This window comes from Diabrotica virgifera, chromosome 6 (genome assembly GCF_917563875.1).
Source record: "Diabrotica virgifera virgifera chromosome 6, PGI_DIABVI_V3a".
NCBI classification, from domain to species: Eukaryota; Metazoa; Arthropoda; class Insecta; order Coleoptera; family Chrysomelidae; genus Diabrotica; species Diabrotica virgifera.
In genome coordinates, this window is record NC_065448.1 from 14,598,596 (window position 1) to 14,620,981 (window position 22,386).

The 22,386-nt window shown below is 31.6% G+C and overlaps 1 protein-coding gene across 2 annotated transcripts; it reads right to left on the reverse strand.

The window, feature by feature from the left end:
• Nucleotides 1-423: 423 nt before the first annotated feature.
• On the reverse strand, nucleotides 424-21,568 carry LOC114325396 (cysteine protease ATG4A). 2 transcript variants are annotated; one of them, XM_028273462.2, is made up of 8 exons: nucleotides 21,299-21,550; nucleotides 20,852-20,926; nucleotides 17,879-18,224; nucleotides 16,052-16,131; nucleotides 15,351-15,484; nucleotides 14,295-14,528; nucleotides 7,320-7,488; nucleotides 424-695 (listed from the first exon to the last, which is right to left on the reverse strand). In XM_028273462.2, exons 1-8 carry the CDS (start codon nucleotides 21,429-21,431, stop codon nucleotides 637-639), a joined length of 1,230 nt encoding a protein of 409 aa, XP_028129263.1. In that variant the 5' UTR covers nucleotides 21,432-21,550; the 3' UTR covers nucleotides 424-636. The 2 variants fall into 2 exon arrangements, with proteins under 2 accessions (XP_028129263.1, XP_028129264.1); XM_028273463.2 differs by lacking the exon at nucleotides 20,852-20,926 and having other exon boundaries at nucleotides 21,299-21,568.
• Nucleotides 21,569-22,386: the final 818 nt, after the last annotated feature.

The following is a 22,386-nucleotide window of genomic DNA, read 5'->3' on the forward strand; positions in this document are numbered from 1 at the left end:
TCGAACATCTCTGCCGTCAATGTCTTTTAGAGCTTCGATCAATATAGAGTGCTTAACACGATCAAATGCCTTTTGGAAGTCAATAAAACAACAGTATATATCTACAGATATATCTCGACATCGTTGAGCAAGTACGTTCATTCCAAACAGTGCCTCTCTCGTTCCAAACCCCTTACGGAAACCAAACTGTGTGTCATACAGTGTCACAACTCAAAAAATAAATAAATATTTTTAGTAGATTTAATACCCTATTTTGTAGAGCTTCAAGAAAATACTTATTGTTCTATAGTTTTTGAATTAAACCCGGAAAAGTTCTAGCACTAATGTTAAACATGGATTTCTCGATACTTTATTTTTTGACTTATGACACTGTTTGAGAGGAGGTGCGATTTCATTCATCACGTACCAAATCAAACCCGTGTGTAATATAAATAAAAAACTCATGAACATGTTTAATATACATACAAAAATTATTAACAAGTGATCTTCATGTATGTACAATAAAGTAAATGCATAGCAATATCTCTTAATAAGCACTTTTTGTTTTCAAGTTCGTCAAAGTCGTTATGAATTACAATATAATAGTTCACATTGGCCATCGGACACAAAATACAACATTTGCGACGATTCAAAACATTAGAGAATCTCGAATTCGTGGTCTGAGTCAAAGTATTTACTACTAGATTCTTGGTAATCTAAAACAAAAACAAACATTTTGTTGGCATAGTTCACTAAAAGGACAATTCAAACAATTAAAGGTGCACATCATAGATTTAATAACATTATAAGTAACCCACTGGTAAAACATGACGGTAAACAAATTCAACAATTTTTTCCTCATATATAAGTTTTCTTGGCTACTGTCTTTACCACAGCAGCTACCGGCTAAACTGTTTCTCTTTGTCTTTAGGAGTGTGAAACAAAGATCTACTATCTGTACTATAAGTATCAAATCCATGTTTTCCTATAGGGCTTTTCATTCACAGTCATTTGTTTCGAGCTTCTGTCATGTGTCACTAAATATTACTATATCTACGTCATACGTTATTGGTATATCCAATGATACAAACGATACAAACCAAAGACGTATGGCGTAGATATATTAATATTATGTGACACATGACAGAAGCTCAAAACAAATGACAATCGATGAAAAGCTCTATTCGCGGTGTGCAAGTACTTGGAGGCGATACGAGAAACGATCGTGCGAGAATAGCGGAGAAATATTGTAACTTTGTGAAATAATTCATTGTCAATTGAAAGTGTCAAATTGACGTATATTTCATATCTACTGTCAATGAAGAAGAAAAATTATATATTGCTCCACAATATTGATAAGATATGCAATTATTGTATAAAGGTAAATGTAATTAATTGTATTTTGCTTGCATTACTGCATTTTAATAACTAATTTTATTTACTACATACAATTGTTTACGTTTTAATAACATAACCTGAATCTTATTTTTTCTTCTTATTATTTTTTTGGACTATGGGCTTGACAATTATCCAGCAACCAGGACCATATGATTGGCCAATATAATTAAAAGTGCGAATAAAAGTGCAGAGCGAAGAAACCAGGTGTCGCTTTTCCGAACTTGCACGGTCCCAATAGCAGGTTATGTAAGATTTGTGTTTATTTTGGTGAAGTTGGTTAAAATATAAACTGTCTACACACTAAATAGGGAAGTTGCATAAAATTTTAAATTCGAACAAAATGTTATAAATCACAACAGAACATAATTTAAAACATGTATCAAAGATAAAAAAGTTTTGTTTGTCTTTCGTTTGGCCTCTAAAGACAATTAAAAATTCAAATTATACCAGCCAGCCCAAAAACGTCGTGACGTCATCGGGTTATATGTTTACATTTTGCCTCAACAAAGTAAACAAAATTGTATATAATTTTAAATTAGACATTATAAACGTCAGTAGAAAATACAGTTATGTAACGTTACAAGTGTTTTTGATCGTTTGAACTATTCATAGAAAATTTGTAATTTTACAAAATTGTTTTATTTTCCATAGTAAACCTTCTTTCCTTTCCTTCAATAACTATATCAAACTCCAACCTCAACAAACTGGTATATATTATTACAATGCAGTGGCGTGCGGTGACTTTTTCTAAAGGGGAAGCGATTCAATAAGGATATAAAAATATTTTCTTAAGGGTCGAGGGTCGAGCCACTTCCCACCTGATAACACTCTGATGCGCTATAGGGGCTCTCTATCAAAAAAGTGCTTATGTGAGACGTCCTGGGTACAAGGAGTCACACACTAAATCCTACCCCGATCAATGCGTGAGGCACTCTATTGCCGCTATTTCTAGTGACTATAGTGACCTATCATTGATCTGTATTGCTTGCTCGGGCCTTAAGTCCTCGCTCCGGGCTTCGTTTCCTAAAGAAGAGATCTATTTAAATGTTTTTTTTTAATTCCGAGGCATTTTCCACAACACACAACTTTCAACAATATGACACTTATTTATACTTGAGCTCTATTCTCCTATCAACTTCTGATAATTGTTGAATTCGGTATTTTTCAATGGACTTGTAAAGTCTGTCTTCGCTTGTTGAATTTCTTGTAAAACTTTTAATGCATTTTAATACTGAAAAACTTTCAACTGATGCACTTGTGACTGGGATAGTTTGTAGTAATTCACACAACTTGGACACTTCACACAGGGACTTTTTTAAACCAGTAGTTATAAGAAATACCCAGATTTCTGAGTATATCTTTCTAATGTGAGTTGTTTCATAAACAACACTTAACTTATAATGCAAAGCTGGCATATCAAAATATTTTCATTATTTAATCGTAGTGAAATAAATTCCTCTGTGGGAAATTTTGATGAATTATAATAAGAAATATTAAATAAGAATATATTATATAATTCTACAAATTTTAATTCGTTAAAATTTTGAAAATTCATTTTTTGTAGAATGTTATCAAAAGGTCTCTCTGTTGTCGACATTATCAATCTTCATCTTTTTCTTTCATGTTCAAACCCCATATTTTCAGTTTTATCCCAAATATTTTTAAACTGCTCTCGTTTTTTAATTATCGTATTAATAAAGTCATCAATTTGTCTTATACAAAATGCAATGTCAATTGACTTCATCTGTAAAATGTCAAATAAAAGATCAGTAAAAGGAAAAATCTCTGCAAAAAATTTAAATCGAAATATTCTTTAAGCGAATGTATGTACCTAAGCAGACTAAGCACCCCTTAGAAGCAGTAACAGTCAGAGCATCCCACTCTTGGAAGGCGATCGAACGATCGCTTCTGCAGGGTACCAAAATTCGCGCGACTAGTGGGTGCGGTCATTGAACTCTGACCAATTTTTATACGGGACAACTGCATGACAAGCGGCGATTTTGAGATACGCTTCTGTCAGGGGTGGACCGAATATGTAGTTGAATTGTGTGCATAGTGCATATTGAGTTCCTTCCTATGCGATTCATTTTTAATATTTTTCAATGCCTATTGCCTAGGTAATAATATGTAGATTACTGGGATTGGGGAAAACTTTTGATAATTAAATATTAGTTAATAATACATTTTGTTATATCGAAGTATATAATAGGGAAGCGGTGCTTCCCCCGCTTCCATGGACCGCACGCCTCTGTTACAATGATATACGATAAATATCATTAGAATATAAATATTTTTCCTTTATTCCGCGACGACGAGCTGGCCAAATACCCAAGTAGGTGGAGGCCAATAAACTAAAGAAGAAGAAGAAGAATATACCTAAATATAACCATAAACGGAACCATATAGTTAAACTATGTAACGTCACGGGTCGTTTGAACTATTTTAAAATACAGAACTTTAAATTTGTACTTCAAAGTTATTACGAGTTTTTGAAGCGTGCAATTTTGGAAATCTCATTTTTGTACAAGACTGAACATTATTATGTAATAAAAAAAATGTGCAAGTTCCCTATTCTGTTAATTTAGTTTCTCGATTTGATTTTGATTCAAATTGTTGGATATTTAAATTGAATTATATTAAAAAAATAATAACATCAGCTGTATTTCGTCTTTCCAGATTATAATTTAAAAATAATATTTTTACATTATATTTAAGCTCGATGATACAAAGATTAGATCCATAGAAATATAAGTGTATTATGTTTAACCTAGGAAGTTTATAGAGAAGTTAGGCAAGATACAAAGGCTTGCCTGTCTCAGCACAAGAGGTTTAATGAGAGGCACACAACTGTAGGAATGGAAGCCTTACTAGACCTTCCTGCCTTACACATCATAGTGAAGAGTGAGGCAAAGATGGGGTTACATAGACTGCAGAGAAATCAAACTAAAATTGCAGTGGGCAAAGGACACTGCAGTCTCAAGGATGCTGTTGTCATCTCCCGATATGGGAGATGACAACAGGACAACAGACCAATCAGTCCCCAAATATAAAATGGAAATACCTTTCCAGGTGGAAATACACACCAGGGACGTATGGGGAGATCCTGACAGACATCCGTAGTATGAGGGCCACACCAGGTCTACACATGGGTCCAAGACAAAAGATGGATCGAGATCAGGAGTACATAGTCAAGATAGGGACTATAACGGTTCCATCGCACTAGGAGAATGTATCTCTGTATTTTAGGCAGAAGTCTGTGCAATCCTGCACTGTGCAAGAATAAACAGATTGAGGACTTATACTAATAAGAGAAACAATATCTGTTTAGACAGCCAAACGGCCTTGAGGGCTTTAAAGAACCCAAGGATAACCTCCAGGTTTGTATGGGAATGCAGCGAAGAACCCTGGCGGAACATAACGAGGTAAAACTCATATGGGTGACTAGACATCAAGGAATCGCTGGCAATGAAAAAGCTGACGAACTTGCTAGACGAGGATCCGCAACAAGATACTTCGGTCCAGAACAGGGACTGGGAGTGCCCTAAAGCACAATTAGAGATTAAGAGGCTGGATACGAAGACAACACAAAGAAAACTGGGAAAAAATTCTCACACAAAAGCATGAGAAGAGATTTATACCCGAGACATGCGCGAAAAGAGCTGAAGAACTGCGCAAAATGAACAGGAATCAGCTCAAAATCACTACAAGTTCCCTAACTGGACATTTTCCAGTAAAAGGACACCTACACACGATAGGACTATACAATGGAGACCCAGTTGCAGACTATGCAATGGAGAGACCGAGACAGTCAGACATATATTGTGCGACTGCTAGTCACTGGATCGTAAGAGACAAGCAATATAATAATAATAATAATAAATAATAAAATTTATTACACTTAAATACATAAAGTTTTAACAAAAAAGAAATGTATAAAGCCAGTCAAAGATACAAGTTTAAAATTATGACATTTACATAAAAGTAAAAAAAAACAATAATTAGCAAGTGCACTACTTACATAAGTTTATATAGGTACATTTAGATATGTTAGTTCCATGTACTATTCATAAAATCGTTTGTTATATACGGTTCTAATTTACACAAAAAGCTTACAATCTCCCTTTTTATCATGGGGATATCATCAGATATCTTCAAGTGTAGAGGATGGTGGTTGTAGAATTGTATACCTGCATATAAAGCTCCCTTTTCCATTAATGTGAGCCTATGATAAGGGATATTGTAGTTGAACTTGTTTCTGGTGTCAAAGTTGTGGGATATGTTAAATGGTTGAAAGTTGAAAGTACTGCTTGTTGGTAAATACGAGTTTGAGACATTCATATATGTATAGGACTGGTATAGTGAGTAACTTTAGCGATTTAAAATGACTCCTGCATGATTCAGAGTATTTTAATTGCTTCATGACACGTACTGATTTTTTTTTGTATTTTAAAAACTTCGTTAAAAGAACTACTACCTCCCCATACTATGATGTTATATCGAGCTCTCGAATAAAAATTAGAAAAATAAAAAGACTTTACGACATTGATGTTAACATTTTTTACAAGAATTCTCAAACCATAGCAAGCTCTGCATAGTTCTTTGCAAAGATTCTCGATATGATATGTGAAATCTAAGTTTTGGTCAATCCAAACCCCTAAGCATTTGACATACTCAGAAAAGGGTATCAGATGTTCATTTCGGTTAATATTGTCAGGTGTGTCTGGACCTCGGTTTGTTTTAAAAAATACAGCTTTAGTTTTTTCAGGATTTAAAACTAGTCTTGAATTCAAGAACCAGTTTTCTACTTCTGACATTAAAGAGTTACCTGCCAGAATTAGTTCAGGTAAATTTCGGGCAGAAGCCAACAGTGTACTGTCATCTGCATAATTAATTCCTTAGTTTTAGCAACTGATGCCAAATCATTTAAGTAGATAATAAATATTAGCGGTCCCAGAACACTTCCCTGTGGAACACCCCTGGACAGTGCAAGAGGTTCTGACCGCACATATTGCATTGTTTTGTCCTTAATTTTTAGTGCATGAACACGTCCAGTAATGTAGCTCTTTAACCAATTTAATTCCACACCTCTAACCCCGTAGTGTTCGAGCTTCACAAATAAAACATCAAAATCAACGCAGTCAAAGGCCCTGCTTAAATCCAGAAAAATCCCACAGGAGACATTCCCAGCATCCAAAAAATTATATATCTCATTAGTTAATTCAAATAGAGCAGTCTCGGTGCACCTACCTTTAAAAAAACCGTGCTGGCTATGGCTGAATAATTCTTCATTAAGGAAAAATTGAAACAGCTGATCATGAACAACCAACTCATAAAATTTTGAAAATGAGCTAAGTAGACTAATTGGTCTATAATTATCAAAAGAATCGATATCACCCTTTTTTAGGCAGGGTTTAATAATCGCAAATTTCAGATTAGTGGGAAAGCTCCCAGTTTGAAGCGAAAAATTTATTATATGTCTAAGAGGTTTACAAATATGAGGAAAACATTTTTTTAGCAAGTACATGGATACTATATGGAGACTGCAGACCAAGTCCGAAAGAATATGGCACTAACCAAATAGACCTTTAAAGGCTAGTGAAGGGCACTACTATATTGGATTGGGTGTCATGAGAACAAATAGAAGAAAGCGCAATAAGCCTAAAGGCTGCAGTGCGACCTGGGTGCAAGCACGGACGGCTTCCAGAAGAGAAAAAAGACCTAGGAAGTGATTCCAATATTATGACAGACGTCATTATGACAATAATGACGTCATATAAACTCGTCACTAGTTCTAGCCAATGAAATGCCCGCTGTAATAGGAATGTCCTATTATTCCCTAAATTCCCTAAATATTTTTTCAAATTTAAAATATGGCAACAAGGGGAAAATAAGTGCAACCTTTATTGTTTGAATTTTCCTATAACAATTTTTCCTAGCCTTACCTGTGAATGATGCAGCTCCAGCTTCTACAGCGTTTTCTAAAATTGGTGACCACTCTTTTGGTTTGTTAAAACTAATTTCGAACATTGGCTCTTTTTCTGGATCGATCAGATCAGTTTTTACTCTCTGACAAAAATCGTCAAAATCTTGTTCCGTTTTACAAAAGAAACACTACAAATAAAGCACTATTACTATCATATACAAATGTAGGATTCGTTAAAGACAATTGTAATAAAAGTCCGTGTGATGTTTAACAGTTTTAATTAATAAAATAGACAACTAAATTATAGATACTATTAAATTGACGAAATGTAAAATGATTGTGTAATTGCGACTAAAATTTTACGAGTTCTCACAAAAGAAAATGTCTTTGAAATAATCGCGTAATAATAATATTTGACCGGCTTGTCAATATAATATAAGTACGTCTTAAACTTCGCCCTTCGATTATTGCCAAATACAATGTCTTTCCTCAGAATCTCAAAATCGACTGATTCTCGCACCCCTAGGCTAAATAAAAATATCTTGCATCTAATCCCCCTTTTCCGTTTCCCCTGAGAACCAAACTATTAAAATTGGTTCAAAGTGCGAATGTTATTCTTACTTAATTAGGTCTTAAAGATTCAAAGTTTTCGCACCGGCTACCGTAGTAATCCCAATTCGTTCCACCCATCTGGGCCGACGCAACGCAGGTCCATATGTGTGAGACTCTTATTCCGTGCTCGTAATAATAATTAAGAAAAAAATATATACAGGGGAATTTAAAAATATAAGGTAAAATATTTACAATTCTACACAAATATATTTTTGGATTTTTTGTTGTTGTGATAATGAGTTTTGACTTTTTCTCTTATAGGAAAAATATAGGTTGGTCAGGGGCGACTGACCAGGTGTACTCAGTTTTGCTGTATGCCTTTTAAGTTGCCTGAATGCTTTTTTGGAGATCTCATCTGTTACCGATGAATTTTGAATTTGGGAGATAATGGTGGTTCTTCTGATGAATATTTTGATGGTTTGAACAGTTTGTTGTAGAGTATTGAGAATGTCTCATATGGTGTGGGTGATATGTGACTTTGTACTATGACATTATGTATGTTATTACCACAACAATTACTCGTAAAGATTTTTGCCATAACAAAGCAAAAAAGAATAATTTGGTAGTGTAGTGCTTCCTCTATCTTTGCAAATGCATGAAGTTATTCACGAATTACTTTTTATACTAGGTCTCTTTTTTGCTCACAGAAACTAAAACTTGTTTTTAAACCAGGAGGAGTAAACTAAAAAGACAGATTCACACCCAAGAAAGTCACTAGAAAAATCACCAAATACTTTTTTGGTTGATCATATCGTCCTTCGACGGCAATCCATCAACATTATATTATACTAATATGTCGCTAAAGAGTTCTATAAACAACTAACAACGTGGAATGAAGTAGACACTTCTGTTGTATGTAGGCATATGAATTTATTGAAATTCTTAAAATTTATCCACAAGGGAGTGGAAGTACAAAACGGTTTCGGTCAAACTGAATATCATCAGTGTAAACCTGGAAATAAGTGAACCACTAAGATTAAAAAGCAAAAGAGTGAAATTTTGACGGTTGAAAAAATAAGAAAGTGTGGTTACTTACGTCCAGTGTACACGTAATTGTAACTAGCCACTTCAATAGGTGTAAAAACCTCTAAATTACATTATTGTTACATTCTATATTAAAAAGTAGTCGACATAAAGTCGATGTCTTAAGATTTTAAAGATCACATGTGAATGTATTTCATCCTTGCTCGAAAATTGCACAAGGTACTTGTGTTCTAGTGAGAGGTTACCGACCAACTGAATATTAGACAGTTTGGTGCCAGAAATGTATGACAAGATGTCAAAGGAAGTTAGGTGGATTTTTCATCTGTCATCCGAAAAATTTTTAACAAAGAGAATTAGAATTTAATTTTAAATTGGTATATTGAAATAGGCAGGTATTAAAAAAGTTTATTGTGAGTTCTAATTTGTAAATAAAGGTTAATGAGTTGTAAAGTTATAAACAACTGTCTTATATATAAAAACAGACTAAAAATCTAAAAATTAAAGGAATAACGCAGAAAACACAAAAAAATCGATGATATAACTTAAATAACCTATGAAATGTCAATAGTGTAAACATTGTATAAATGTCATTAGTGTCAAAATTTCATAACAGTGGAGTAAACTTGTCTGAGGTTGACTCAATTGCAAACAAGCATTATGGCGAGGTAAATTTGAATTACTCCTCTTGGTTTAAAAACAGAGTATTGTATTGCAAAATTAAACTGCTTGTCCATAGAAACCACAATAAGTTAAACAAGGGTAAACAAGTTCTTGATACCTTGTTTACTATGAATTTTGACGTTTATAATTTACAGTGACAGTGACTTCAGCACATTTGTTGGGTTTATTGAAATTTATAGTTTTTATAAAGTTATATTATGTTAAATATATTACAACATAGTTAAATATAAATATACAATATAACTTTATAAAATACGTCCACTTATAACAGCCATTTCCGAATTATTACATTGACAGTACTGTAACAAAAGATTACTTTTGACCGACCCTCGTATAACAGGTCCCATCTCCACACACGCAGATCCACATCGATCTTTCTAGATAAAACGCGATGCAGAGGAAAATTGCTCATCTGAGCAATGTTCCGAATGTCGCGACAATAACTAGAGATGGGCAGAATCTTCAAGAAATAACGGCTGGTGTTTATATAGTAGCAAATTTTGTAAATAGAGTTTAGTTTTAAGCCAGAGTTTGTAAAGAAAACTTGTATAAATAAATTAATAAAGTCGTATATAAATACGAATCGCTCGTTTGATTGTTACAATACGTTTCACCTAATGTTTTGATTTAAGGGCACACTAGATGTATTGATTAGTCCCCAGTGGCGGCTCGTGACCTCAGTATGCGGGTAGGCTACACATATACTTCGGGTAGGCGACAAAAAATATCCTACAGTTTGTAATACATTTTGAGCCGTCTTGCAATACTAAATGTAATCTATGAGCGCAACAATGTGTAAAAATTGCTTTTGGAGCATCTACTTTAATTTTTGATTGTAATCCGTTTAAAGAGCCAGCCATTACACTTGCACCATCGTAAAATTGAGCAATTAATTTATTTTTGTAATCATATGGCTCAAGCACGTTTGAAAATAAACTATATAGAGCGTCTGCAGATCTATTATCGCTAACATCAAAAAACCCTAAAAATCTTTCTGTTACCTGACCAACTTTGTTAACAAAACGGATTGTTAAAGTACACTGTGATTTTTCGGTTATATCAGTAGAATCGTCAGCTAGTATAGAAAAAAATTGACTCATTAATTTCTGTTGAAATTTCATTTTTTTCGTAATCGGCAAGACAATCTATTAAATCATTTTGTATTGTTTTTGACAAACCCGTGAACACCCCTTCTATTTTTTAACATGATCCTGGATTTCCTGATCGCGTTTAACTACTAAATTAAACATTTCTTTAAAATTACCCATGTTTGAAGAATTATGGCTCTCATCACGACCGCCAAATGTAAGTTCTTGTTTTGCTAAAAGAATTGTAACATCAATTTCTTCAACTTCTTCAATCTTTTTCAACTTCTTCATTATATATCTTATTAGATAGAGAAATATGTCCAGCGAAAGCACTGTCAGTAGTTTGTTTATTTTTTTCTAACCGTTTTAAATCTAAGCAATTGTTTAAATGTTCTTTCGAAGATTCATGTTTTTTTACACTAGCTGATAAATTTTTCAAATCTGAATATCCCTGACTCACCCAAACATTTTGCTTCAAATTTGAGAGCAACAGACAAGGCCAACAGAAAAGTGAATTTTTAAAATAACTTCCGCTTAGCCATTTATGATTTTCATACCATATTGTTTTAAACCATCTCGAAAATGGTTGATTGTCTTTTGTCTTATCTGTGGATAAAATTGTTAAATTTTGTAAAGGCCGGCCCATTGAAATAATTACTAATCTTTCTTGATTTTGGCGCCTTGAAAAATGCGTCTCGATCAAACTGCATATTACATCGTTTAAAATATTCATATTCGATGACTAAAGTTCTTCCACCAATAAAACTAACACACTTACGTTTCAACAAGGTCAAATATTACTTATTTTATTTATGTATCAAATAATAATTTACTATTCGAATAAATTGATAAGTTAACAATTAACCTCGCTTTAAATTTTTAATTATCTATATAATCTAATAACACATTATTCAGTTTTCATAAACAAATTTAAATTGTCCTACCTAGTTTTATTCAATACTTAACCTACTAATAACAGCCAAAATCAAAAAACAATTATTTTAAAACAGTTTCACAAGACACAAGAGAAGCAACTGATAAAATTTTGTAGGTCCGGCTATAAGACTCTGTGCCTATCCGCCCGTTCAAAATCGTAGAATACGGTCGCTACGAGCAGACCTGCAGCCTGCAGCAGGCCTGCTCGCGTAAACAGAGAGAGATCTCACGTCAATTCGGTGTTGGCGTCGTTCTATTTCAGGCTACGTTCCCGAGTGCCTGACCAAGGAGAATATAGAATCTATACAGTACTACTGATACTACAAGGAGCGTATTGTCGAAGCGAAGATCGGTGGAATATGCGCATTTTATCAATGAAATTCGATATTTTTAAGATATTCCAGAAGCCGCTATAGATAAAATGTTTTAACGACCTAATAATCATTCATAATTACTCAACGGATATTAGTACAGTTAAAATAATTAAGACGATAACCGGACAACATTGATTTAATGAGTAAAATTTAGTTTTTTTTTATTTTAATGACAAAAAAAGCAAGCCCATTAGCAGAACCCAATTAAAAATTATTTTGCACATCATATTTGAAACATTATTTGGTTGAAAAATCTCATTTTTGTTGGCAAAAAAAATATATTAATTTGTTTGGACTAAATTAACGTTGTGCTTATCTTAAAAAGGATATGTTAGTAATTATCAACATTCGCACAGTGTTGCCAAACTGAATTTTGTTATTTTGGGTGTAAATTTTTTCCACGGATCTCCGAGGGTACTTTACAATAATTAACGGAGAAAACGGCGTAACTACGGAGAAAATTTTTTGGATATTTTTAAAAATAATTTGGATAATTTTTGCTATTTTATTGTAGATATTGTGTCAAAATTTATAAATTACAATTTTGAAATAAGTAATTTATATTAATAATTTATATTATTGTACTACATTTGAAGAGGGTAGGCGGCGCCTACCTTGCCTACCCCGACGGGCCGCCCCTGGGCATAGATTTCTGTAAAGTTAGAGTGAAAGAACCATTTATTTTAAATTTTTTAAAATACGCTTACAAAAAACCCAAAAATGTTTAGATTTTATTTTTTATTTTACTTGTTTTTGTACATTTTTCAATAAAACTTTACGCGGGACTTGATATTATCTATACTGTATAAATTTGGACCTTCTATCATCTAAGGATCCAGAGATATTTGACATCAAAAGTTAAAATCCTAGTATTCGGGAAATCGCAAAAACATAAAACACTCTAGTAGGCTATAAAGCTACCGATGCACGGTAAGTTGAGAGCAGACGTTCAAAAAACAAATAATTTTGTAACAATGGATATTTTCTACTATAATATGTTATACAGTATGTCCCTGTAAGTTGTATCCATATGGAAAACTTTTTTATTACTAATTTTACGAAAAAAAGTTATTCTTTATAAAAAGTTCTGTATGGTCCAAAACCCAAGATTCAACCATCAGATATCAAATTTTATGAATTTTATACGAGGTATGTCAAAAAGTTTGAATTTCACTCAACAGTAAAGTAGCTTTATTTTTCACAATATTGAAAATTGCTATTATGAAAAGTTGTTTGGAATTAAAAACTATATTCTAATATGCAATTACATCCTTCTAATTGAAAAAAAAAAAATGTTTTTGAAAAATTATGGATAATTAACATTATTTTCAGTTATTTCAATTCTGATAACTCTTTTATTATTAATTTTACGAAAAAAAGTGATTCTTAATAAAAAGTTCTGGATGGTCTAAAACCTAAAATACAACCATCTTATATCAAATTTCATCAATTTTATATGAGGTATGTCAAAAAAGATAAATTTAGATCAAAAGTAAAGTACCTTTATAGTTCATATTTCAATTAGAAGGATGTAATTACATACTGAAACATCGTTTTTAATTCTAAATAACTTTTCATAATAACAATTTTCGATATTGTGAAAAATAAACGTATTTTACTCTTGAGCGAAATTCATATTTTTTGACATACCTCGTATAAAATTGATAAAATTTGACATAAGATGGTTGTATTTTAGGTTTTAGATTATGCAGAACTTTTTATTAAGAATCACTTTTTTTCGTAAAATTAATAATAAAAGAGTTATCAGAATTGAAATAACTGAAAATAATGTTAGTTATCCATAATTTTTCAAAAAAAAATTTTCAATTAGAAGGATGTAATTGCATATTAGAATATAGTTTTAAATTCCAAACAACTTTTCTTCATAGCAATTTTCAATATTGTGAAAAATAAAGCTACTTTACTCTTGAGTGAAATTCAAACTTTTTGACATACCTCATACAATATTCCAAAAATTTGATATTTGATTGTTAAATCTTAGGTTTTGGACCATGCAGAGCTTTTTATGAAGAATAACTTTTTTTCGTAAGATTAATAATAAAAAAGTTTTCCATATGGATACAACTTAGAGGGACATACTGTATATCGTTGAAAAGAGATTTCAGAGAATAATTTTTAATCATAACCCAAAAAAACTTAAAAAATTCAATTTTCGGACTTTAGCTGCCCTTAACTTGTTTGCAAATGAATCATGAAGTCTGTGCAAAGATATAATGGAACAACTAAAATGACAAATATGTTTTTTTTTTCTAATAAAACCCACAGAATGACTTGAATAATGAAAAATCAAGGACCTACCATAGCTATCGATGGATCCATTTTGAGTATGTTGATTCTAGATGCGTATTTACAATGATAAGTTAAGTCTGCTTCTATTTGTTCGATCGTTTCTTTGTTTTCGACACAACAGGTTTTTTGGGTGTGATGAGGATCGAGATATATCACTTCTTTGCCCACACAACCAATAAAATAAAGGGCGACATTCGGTTTTCCACCAATTAGTCCTAGACTTTGCCTAAACTGGAAGCATTTCTACAAAAAAAAAACAAAAATGATTACCAACAGATAAGATATATTCTGAAATAAATATATCACTACCTTGAAAGAAGACTGTCATAACTCAAAAAAGTAAAAAATAGACTATGTTGCTGAACAGATTTCAAATAATCTATATATTGTGATAACGTCATAAAGTTAGTTTATGCCTATGGCCGTTAGATGGCAGAAGTGTCATTTTGTTATTCAAAAAGTTGCTTCAATATTTTGCATGATATTGTCATATTTTGGTTGCTTCCCAGGTATTATGCTAAGTGGATATACTTATTTTGTGGAAGGCTGCATCTTTTTGAGTTACGTCTGTAAAAAAAACAAGTATTATCATTTCCCAAGTAAAATAGTACACTGCATAAGATGCCATAAAGAAATAGCTTCAGAACAATATGAAGTATTATCATATTATTATATTTAAAGAACAATCTACTATTTTGAGATATGCCATCCTTTGTCAAATACACAATAAAATAATACAGTGCGTTCTGTGAAGATTAATGCATTATTTTGAGTTGTGTCAGTATTGTAACGAAGTTGAAGTTATATTTAAAATGAGTTGTAGTATTCTTTTACGTTATGTCAGTATTTTAGAAAATTATTAGAACTTTTTGAATTTTTGAATCCAACTATCTACAAATTATTTTGACTTATGACAGTTTTATTATTTTTTAAAATCTATCGATTTTTTAAACGGCTATTTCTGAAAATTGTCAGATTTTGATATATGACAGTCTTCTTTCAATGTAACGATGCCAACTGATAACAGTCTGATAATTGTAAAAAATTTAAGTGTTTGGTACCTACTTGCAAGCCACTAACATATATAGGATTGATTTCGGTGAGTCCTAACCTCAAGGGAACAATAAGTAGTAATGGTTTCCATTCGTAAGTTGTTAAATTTGTACCATCGAGTTTTCTTTTTAAAAAACATAATTCCTCTAAAATATACAATAAGAATAAATTAAAGAGTTCTTTATTATAAAAAAGTATGTTTTATGATTCATTCTTTGCATTGATTACATATTTTAACAAGAGATTTAACCCATTATAGGCCAGCGTCCTATTTATAGATTACTGAATATTTAATTTTTTTTTCAACTCCTTAAAGAACACTGCACACATCTTATGAAAAATATAATATCACTCAAATGAAATAAAATTTACATGAATAGATTGGTTTCGAAAATTACGATCATTTCATATCATTGCCTCAACTCAATTCAACTGAATTTTGAATAATAACGAAGTAAATTGATATAAATAAATCTAAAATCAAATGGGATTGTATGTATGTCAAAGAGAGAAAAAATAAATTCTACAAAATTTTATGAGTTTAGTATTACTATTTCCAATAATTCTTCTTTTTTTAATGAAAGGGTAAGTTTATTTGAACAGTTAATATCGTGAGGTAGGAATGTTTGTGTTTTATTGTGAGGTAGGAATGTTTATAGTTTGAGCGAATTTAGTATATATGCAAAAATGTGCTACTACAAAAATGTACTTACTTATATCAGAAATTACAACTGTGTTATCTAAAGCTACATGAATTGCTAATCTACTCCATTCATCATATTTTACCAGTTTCCTGAAAAAATAATATTAACTTCATTAAAACCAATCAGATCTACGTGCATAGAAATCGGCCCACTTAAAAATTTGGTCATTTTTGATGTCTCATATTTCCTAAACCTGTTGGCCGATTTAAGTGATTTTTTGAACATGTTATAGCCTGATCCTTTAACGATACCACTGTAATAATATTGTTGCTAAACAGGTAAATTTTCATTGTACACCGGGTGTACCAATTAAACTCTGTTTTTTCTCAAAGTTCGCATTACTCTGTGGAATATTCTAGCATTTATAAAGTACTGAAATTAAAACCCAATTATAGCCTCAGGTTTTCTTAATATTCTGTTTTTTTATTCATTCGTTTATGTTGAATAATAAAAAAGTTAGGTACTTTAACAACTAGACCTGTTTTTGATCAATACACAGTGTTTCTAAATAAGTGCGACAAACTTTAAAGGGTGATTCTGCATGAAAATATAATGACAGTTAGCTTTATAAACGTATGTCCGCAAATGTTTCGTTTCCGAGATATGGGATGTTGAATTTTTTCTTACAAACTGACGATTTATTTTATTGCTTTAAAACCGGTTGAGATATGCCAATGAAATTTGATGGGTTTTAAGACGTAGTTATTGCACATTTTTTGACACACAACTAGGAATTTAATGTTCACAATTAGCGCGCATACGTGTAATATGACCGATCATGTTACCCGTATGCACGCTAATAGTGAATATAAAATTCTTAATTTTATGTCAAAAAATCCGCAATAACTATCTCTTAAAACCTACCAAATTTCATTTGCATATCTCAACTGGTTTTAAAGCAATAAATAAATCGTCACTTTGTAAGAAAAAATTCAACATCCCGTATCTAGGAAATGAAACATTTGCGGACATACGTTTATAAAGCCAACTGTCATTATTTTTTCATGCAGAATTACCCCTTAAAGCTTGTCGCACTTATTTAGAAACACGTCGTATTGATGAAGAACATGGCTAGTCGTTAAAGTACTCAACTTTTTTATTAACAACATAAACGAATGAATCAAAAAACAGAATGTTAAGAAAATCTGAGGCTATAGCTGGGTTTTAATTTCAGTATTTTATAAATGCTAGAATATTTCACAGGGTGATGCGAACTTTGAGAAAAAACGCAGTTTGATTGGTACACCCGGTATACAATGAAATTTTTACCTGTTTAGCAACAATATTATTACAGTGGTATCGTTAAAGAATCAGGCTATAACATGTTCAAAAAATGACTTAAATCGGCCAACAGGTTTAGGAAATATGAGACATCAAAAATGACCAAATTTTTAAGTGGGCCGATTTCTATGCACGTAAGTTTAGTTTAGGTAGTGATTCTAAGAATTTTAGAAGTGTCCAATCACTTACAAGTAAAGGTAAACGAATTTTTTTGGTTTAGATTAATGCTCATTATGGAATTAACAGAAATGAAACAGTAAATAGACTTGCAAAGGATGCTACTACAACAAGGGAAAATATAGAAGAACCACTAATGCCAGTCACTGACCTATGACAATGGTTTTAGAAAAAACAAAACTTCATTAAAATGTATAAGACATCATGATATCCAACCAAACATTCATAGAAAACCGTGGTTTAACGATATTACAAATTGGCACTTCTTTACGACCTTAAACGGCTAAGCAGTCACATAGCTATGAAAACAAAAGATATCTTATAGACTGTACACATTTTTATCGATACCACCATATTAACTAATACATAAACACTTACTTGAGAACTTGTGCAATAGTATTGGGTCCAAACCACTCCCCCACTTGTTTGCCTAGAGATGCCCCCATCAGTGCTATTTGGTGTATGGAATAAGGAGCTTGCCGACGATCTTCAAACTTCTTGAGAATCTTTAAATATGTTAAATCCTTGGATTGAGGATCCCATAGCCAATCTCTTCCTAAGTGAAGAGACACTAGAGCTTGTGCCAGGACCATTTGTCCACATCTTAACATACAACCCCATCCTTTGTCTGATGTAAGCCCTTCATTGCCTCCTATCGGAATGAAGTTTTTTCTGTAGGTGACCCATAGTCTTGAAACTATGTCTTGTCTTATTTTGTTGATATCTGTAATGGAAGTCAGTTAGTAACAGGCCAATCAAGTTAGTTTTTTAATCCACACAATCATATAGATGAGTTTGACAGTTGAAATGTGTAGTATGAGATATTACAACAAGACTCTCATCTAGGGATTCATTAATTTTTCAGTGGAAACTATTTGTAAATAGTTCATAACTTAAAACTTGTCTATTTAGAGAATTGATGTCAACAAACAGAATAACATAAAATCCTTTATAAAAGGTATATTTGTTAAAATCCCTATACAGGGCTACATCAAAGACAGAACTAGTTTTCGATCGGTTAACCGATCATCATCAGTGCAATCTTAGAATCTACATGCAAGCCACGAAAGTAAAAATAACAGGGTAAAAACCCTTTACAATTGATCCGTCATCGGAACATATGACAAAGATGTGAATTATAACATGGATGATTACTTGCTTCCGTACAGTCATGATGTGAACTTGTCAGATAGAGCTCATTGGTACCTCGGGCGAAAAACATTGGATATCTTAATCATCCATGTTATAATTCACATCTTTGTCATATGTTCCGATGGCGGATCAATTGTAAAGGGTTTTTACCCTGTTATTTTTACTTTGGTGGTTTGCATGTAGATTCTAAGATTGCACTGATGATGTTTCTGTCTTTGATGTAGCCCTGTATAGGGATTTTAACAAATATACCTTTTATAAAGGATTTTATGTTTTTGTAATGGTATACAGCCAACTACAGGAAATTTTTCCTCGTAAACAGAATAAGGTATGCTTAAATTAAAATCGGTTAATAAACAAAAAAGTTATTACAAAGAGAACAAAAAATCACAAAATGGTAAATACACAAAAGACTCATGTCAGCAACTAGCTAAATTACTAGCTAAAAATCTAGTACACTTTAGAAAACCAAAAATAAGCATTTTTTCAAGAATTTTTTTCTCAGAACCTTTATTAAAAATGAATATAAAACTTTTTACATATTAATATCTAACTTTTAAAGAGTACAAAAAATATATCTATTTTCATTTATGCACATACACTAATATTGTAGAGGCAAAGTCACACTCGCCAAAGTCGAGGCCTCGAAAAATAGTAATTCCGATGGCAGTTACTTAATCTCAGGATTGGGATCTCTCAAAAAAAAATCGTATGGCATTTGAAAAGGGAAGGTTTCTGACTTGACAATTTACAACCGTTAGTGGAAAATTCCGCAAAAAAAATTTTTACAGAAATTTGAAAAATTTTTGTGAAAAAATCACCCTTTTTTCTTCAGTTTTTTATGGTTAAAAAATATTTACTTTTTATTTTTTGGTCAAATTGTGGTAAATTGTCACGTAAAAAACCTTCCTTTTTCAAATGCCGTACGATTTTTTTGTTTCAGAGATCCGAATCCTGAGATTAACTGTCCGCCATCAGAACTACTTTTTTCGAGGCCTCGACTTTGGCGCCCTCTACAATATTAGTGTACCTACATGCATAAATGAAAAAAGATATATTTTTCTGTACTTTCTAAGAGTTAGATATTAATATGTAAGAAGTTTTATGTTAATTTTTAATAAAGGTACTGAAAAATAAATTCTTGAAAAGTGCTTATTTTTGGACCGTAAGAAGATATAAAACTATAATCAGACAAATATGGTTCGTACAGTATAAATACTGTTGCATGTCATCAGTGTCATAGCAAGTGACATCATATGATACCAACACAAAATATTTAAGTCGTAGGTCTGTTCGTTCTTAGAATCTTTTTAGCCCAGGACACTGCAATTACAACCATTAGACATTTTTTATTATATACACGTAGAAATATTATTTGAAGATTTCTATTTGCGTAAACTTAAAGAAATATACCATAACATGTTTCATTTAATTTGTATAATTGGATTATAAAGTGTTTTTATGAAGTACATTTTTCCGGATCACATTTAACTGTAATCAAATAAAGGTGACATTTGGGCATAAATTTATAACACTTATTTGACAGTTGCAGTGTTGACACTTCATATTTGTTTTTATTATTTATTTTAATGCAAGATTCTTACTTAATTCCTTTTTTATTTATTTACATTTAATATTAATTTGTTGTATAATCCACTTCCGTAATTATATTTGATTTAAAATGAATTCAGGAATTTTTTTATAATGTGGAAACAATGTCAACTTAGATCTCTGACGTGCAACAGTATTTATACTGTACCAACTATAGTTCCGTATGCCCCAGAAACAAGAACTATGCCAAACACTGAGTGATCAATATTAAGGAAAAGAAAAATAATTCAAGGGATCTTTGGGGGGAAAATGATAAATAATCAGTGGATACGAAGAACAAAGAGTTAGAAGAATTATATAAGGAGCCTAATATAATTATTGCAGTAGTAAGAGCACAAAGACTTAGAATGACGTAAGTTAGAATGCCAAAAATCTTGTTAACCCTTTCAGTGAGGCATTAAATAGTAAGGAGTTGCCCTGGGCATCCATACTTTATTTAAATTAAAAATGAATGTGACTAGAGCGCACTGGTGTACCTTTTATCAAAAATGAACAAAGTTCATGACATTAACTACAATCTGAGGTATCTCAACATAAGCAAATGGAGAGAAAAAGCGAAGAACAAACAAACCACGAGCCTTTCGTTACCTCCTATTGGAATGAAGTTTTTTCTGTAGGTGATCCATAGTTTTGAAAATATATCTTGTCTTATTTTGTTGATATCTATAATGGAAGTCAATTAGTAAAGAGTACAATTTAAGGTGATGATTATTTTAGTGTAATTGATTATTAAGAAGATAAAACACAATAAAAACTAGAAAAAATCAATTAAAAACATATCTTATGAGTTGATATAATTAAAAATAAATGACCATGGCTTCTACCAGATAGTTATATACCTCTTCTTCAGATCCAAGTGATCTGTAACAGATTTAAATTGAATCATTCATCCATACCAATAAATGCTTATCTTGAATATTTATCTATAGATAGATGACCCATATTAATAGATACCTTTTTATGTCACTTATTTAAGATATGTCTTTGGGAGCGTTCTGTTTAAATAACCTATTACATAAATTACGATGTACTCACCTTGAACAGCATTGTATCTTTTTCCAAGTATCCATACTGGCTCAGTTGTTTTTGGGATATCATCTGGCTCCAGTGTTGCTTCTAAACAAGCTTCGAACATACAATCCATTATATCTCTTGTAGCCACACACATTTATTATTCTAGTTCGATTTCTCTTATATGTAAAGAATTTATTTCTTATGCATTTGGAAGTTATTGTTAAATCTCATTGTTTTTATTTTAACAAATCATACGTCATTTTTAATTTATTAGACAATTTTGACACTGACACTGACAGCCAATTCGATAGTTGGAACTATCGAATGATGAGCGAGTTATCGATGGTCTTTAGTATCGGATATTTGGTTGGTTGCGCACCAACGGTAGTATTCAGTGGATGGCCGTCTTTATTTGAACAGTATGTCGTATTAGACGTGGCAACACTGTCGAAATGTCAAATAGAGGGCCTAATTATAAATATTAAAATAGCGTATATTAGAATACAATTATTTTAATGGGTTTTATGTGATTAAATTAACAGAAAATATTATTTATTTTACATAGATGATAGACACAGTTATTATTAAACAAGATACACTTATTATAAATGTGATAACAATAAACATATTTTAAAAGAAAAGGTAGATGGTCAAAATTAAACTCATATAAAGAAATATCTTGGCCACTTTGAAGTTTTGATATTATTCTTTGTTTGTGCACTTTTATCTGATTGTATTATTTTATCTTGCATTAATTTAATATATTTATTAATAAAAATATTAGCTAAAATATAGGTAACATTGAAAAAATAAAATAACTTCAGTTTGATGTTGATTACATGAACATGTATCTCTAAAATACACTGTTCTGTAATATACAATCGAAGCTGCTTTAATTAATAAATTAGCTTCAAGTTTATAAACATAAAGTACATGTTCATAATGTTTCTGAACTAATACTAGTGTTTTCAGCTTTATAATATAGCAAGATAAAATATTTTCAATTTGAGACCAAAAGACTTGAAGTTGTTGGTAATATCCAACCTAATTCATCTTTTAATAAAAATTTATGGTTAATACCTACTAAATTTTCATTGTTTCTTTAATTT

Excerpts from the sequence above, each read along its gene's own strand:
- LOC114325396 (XM_028273462.2), bottom strand. The coding sequence starts at position 21,431 with ATGTGTGTGGCTACAAGAGATATAATGGATTGTATGTTCGAAGCTTGT. Across the intron at positions 16,132-17,878 it reads ACTATTGCACAAGTTCTCAA|GAAACTGGTAAAATATGATG; the intron begins GTAAGTGTTTAT and ends TTATTTTTTCAG. Across the intron at positions 15,485-16,051 it reads AGTTGTAATTTCTGATATAA|AGGAATTATGTTTTTTAAAA; the intron begins GTAAGTACATTT and ends TGTATATTTTAG.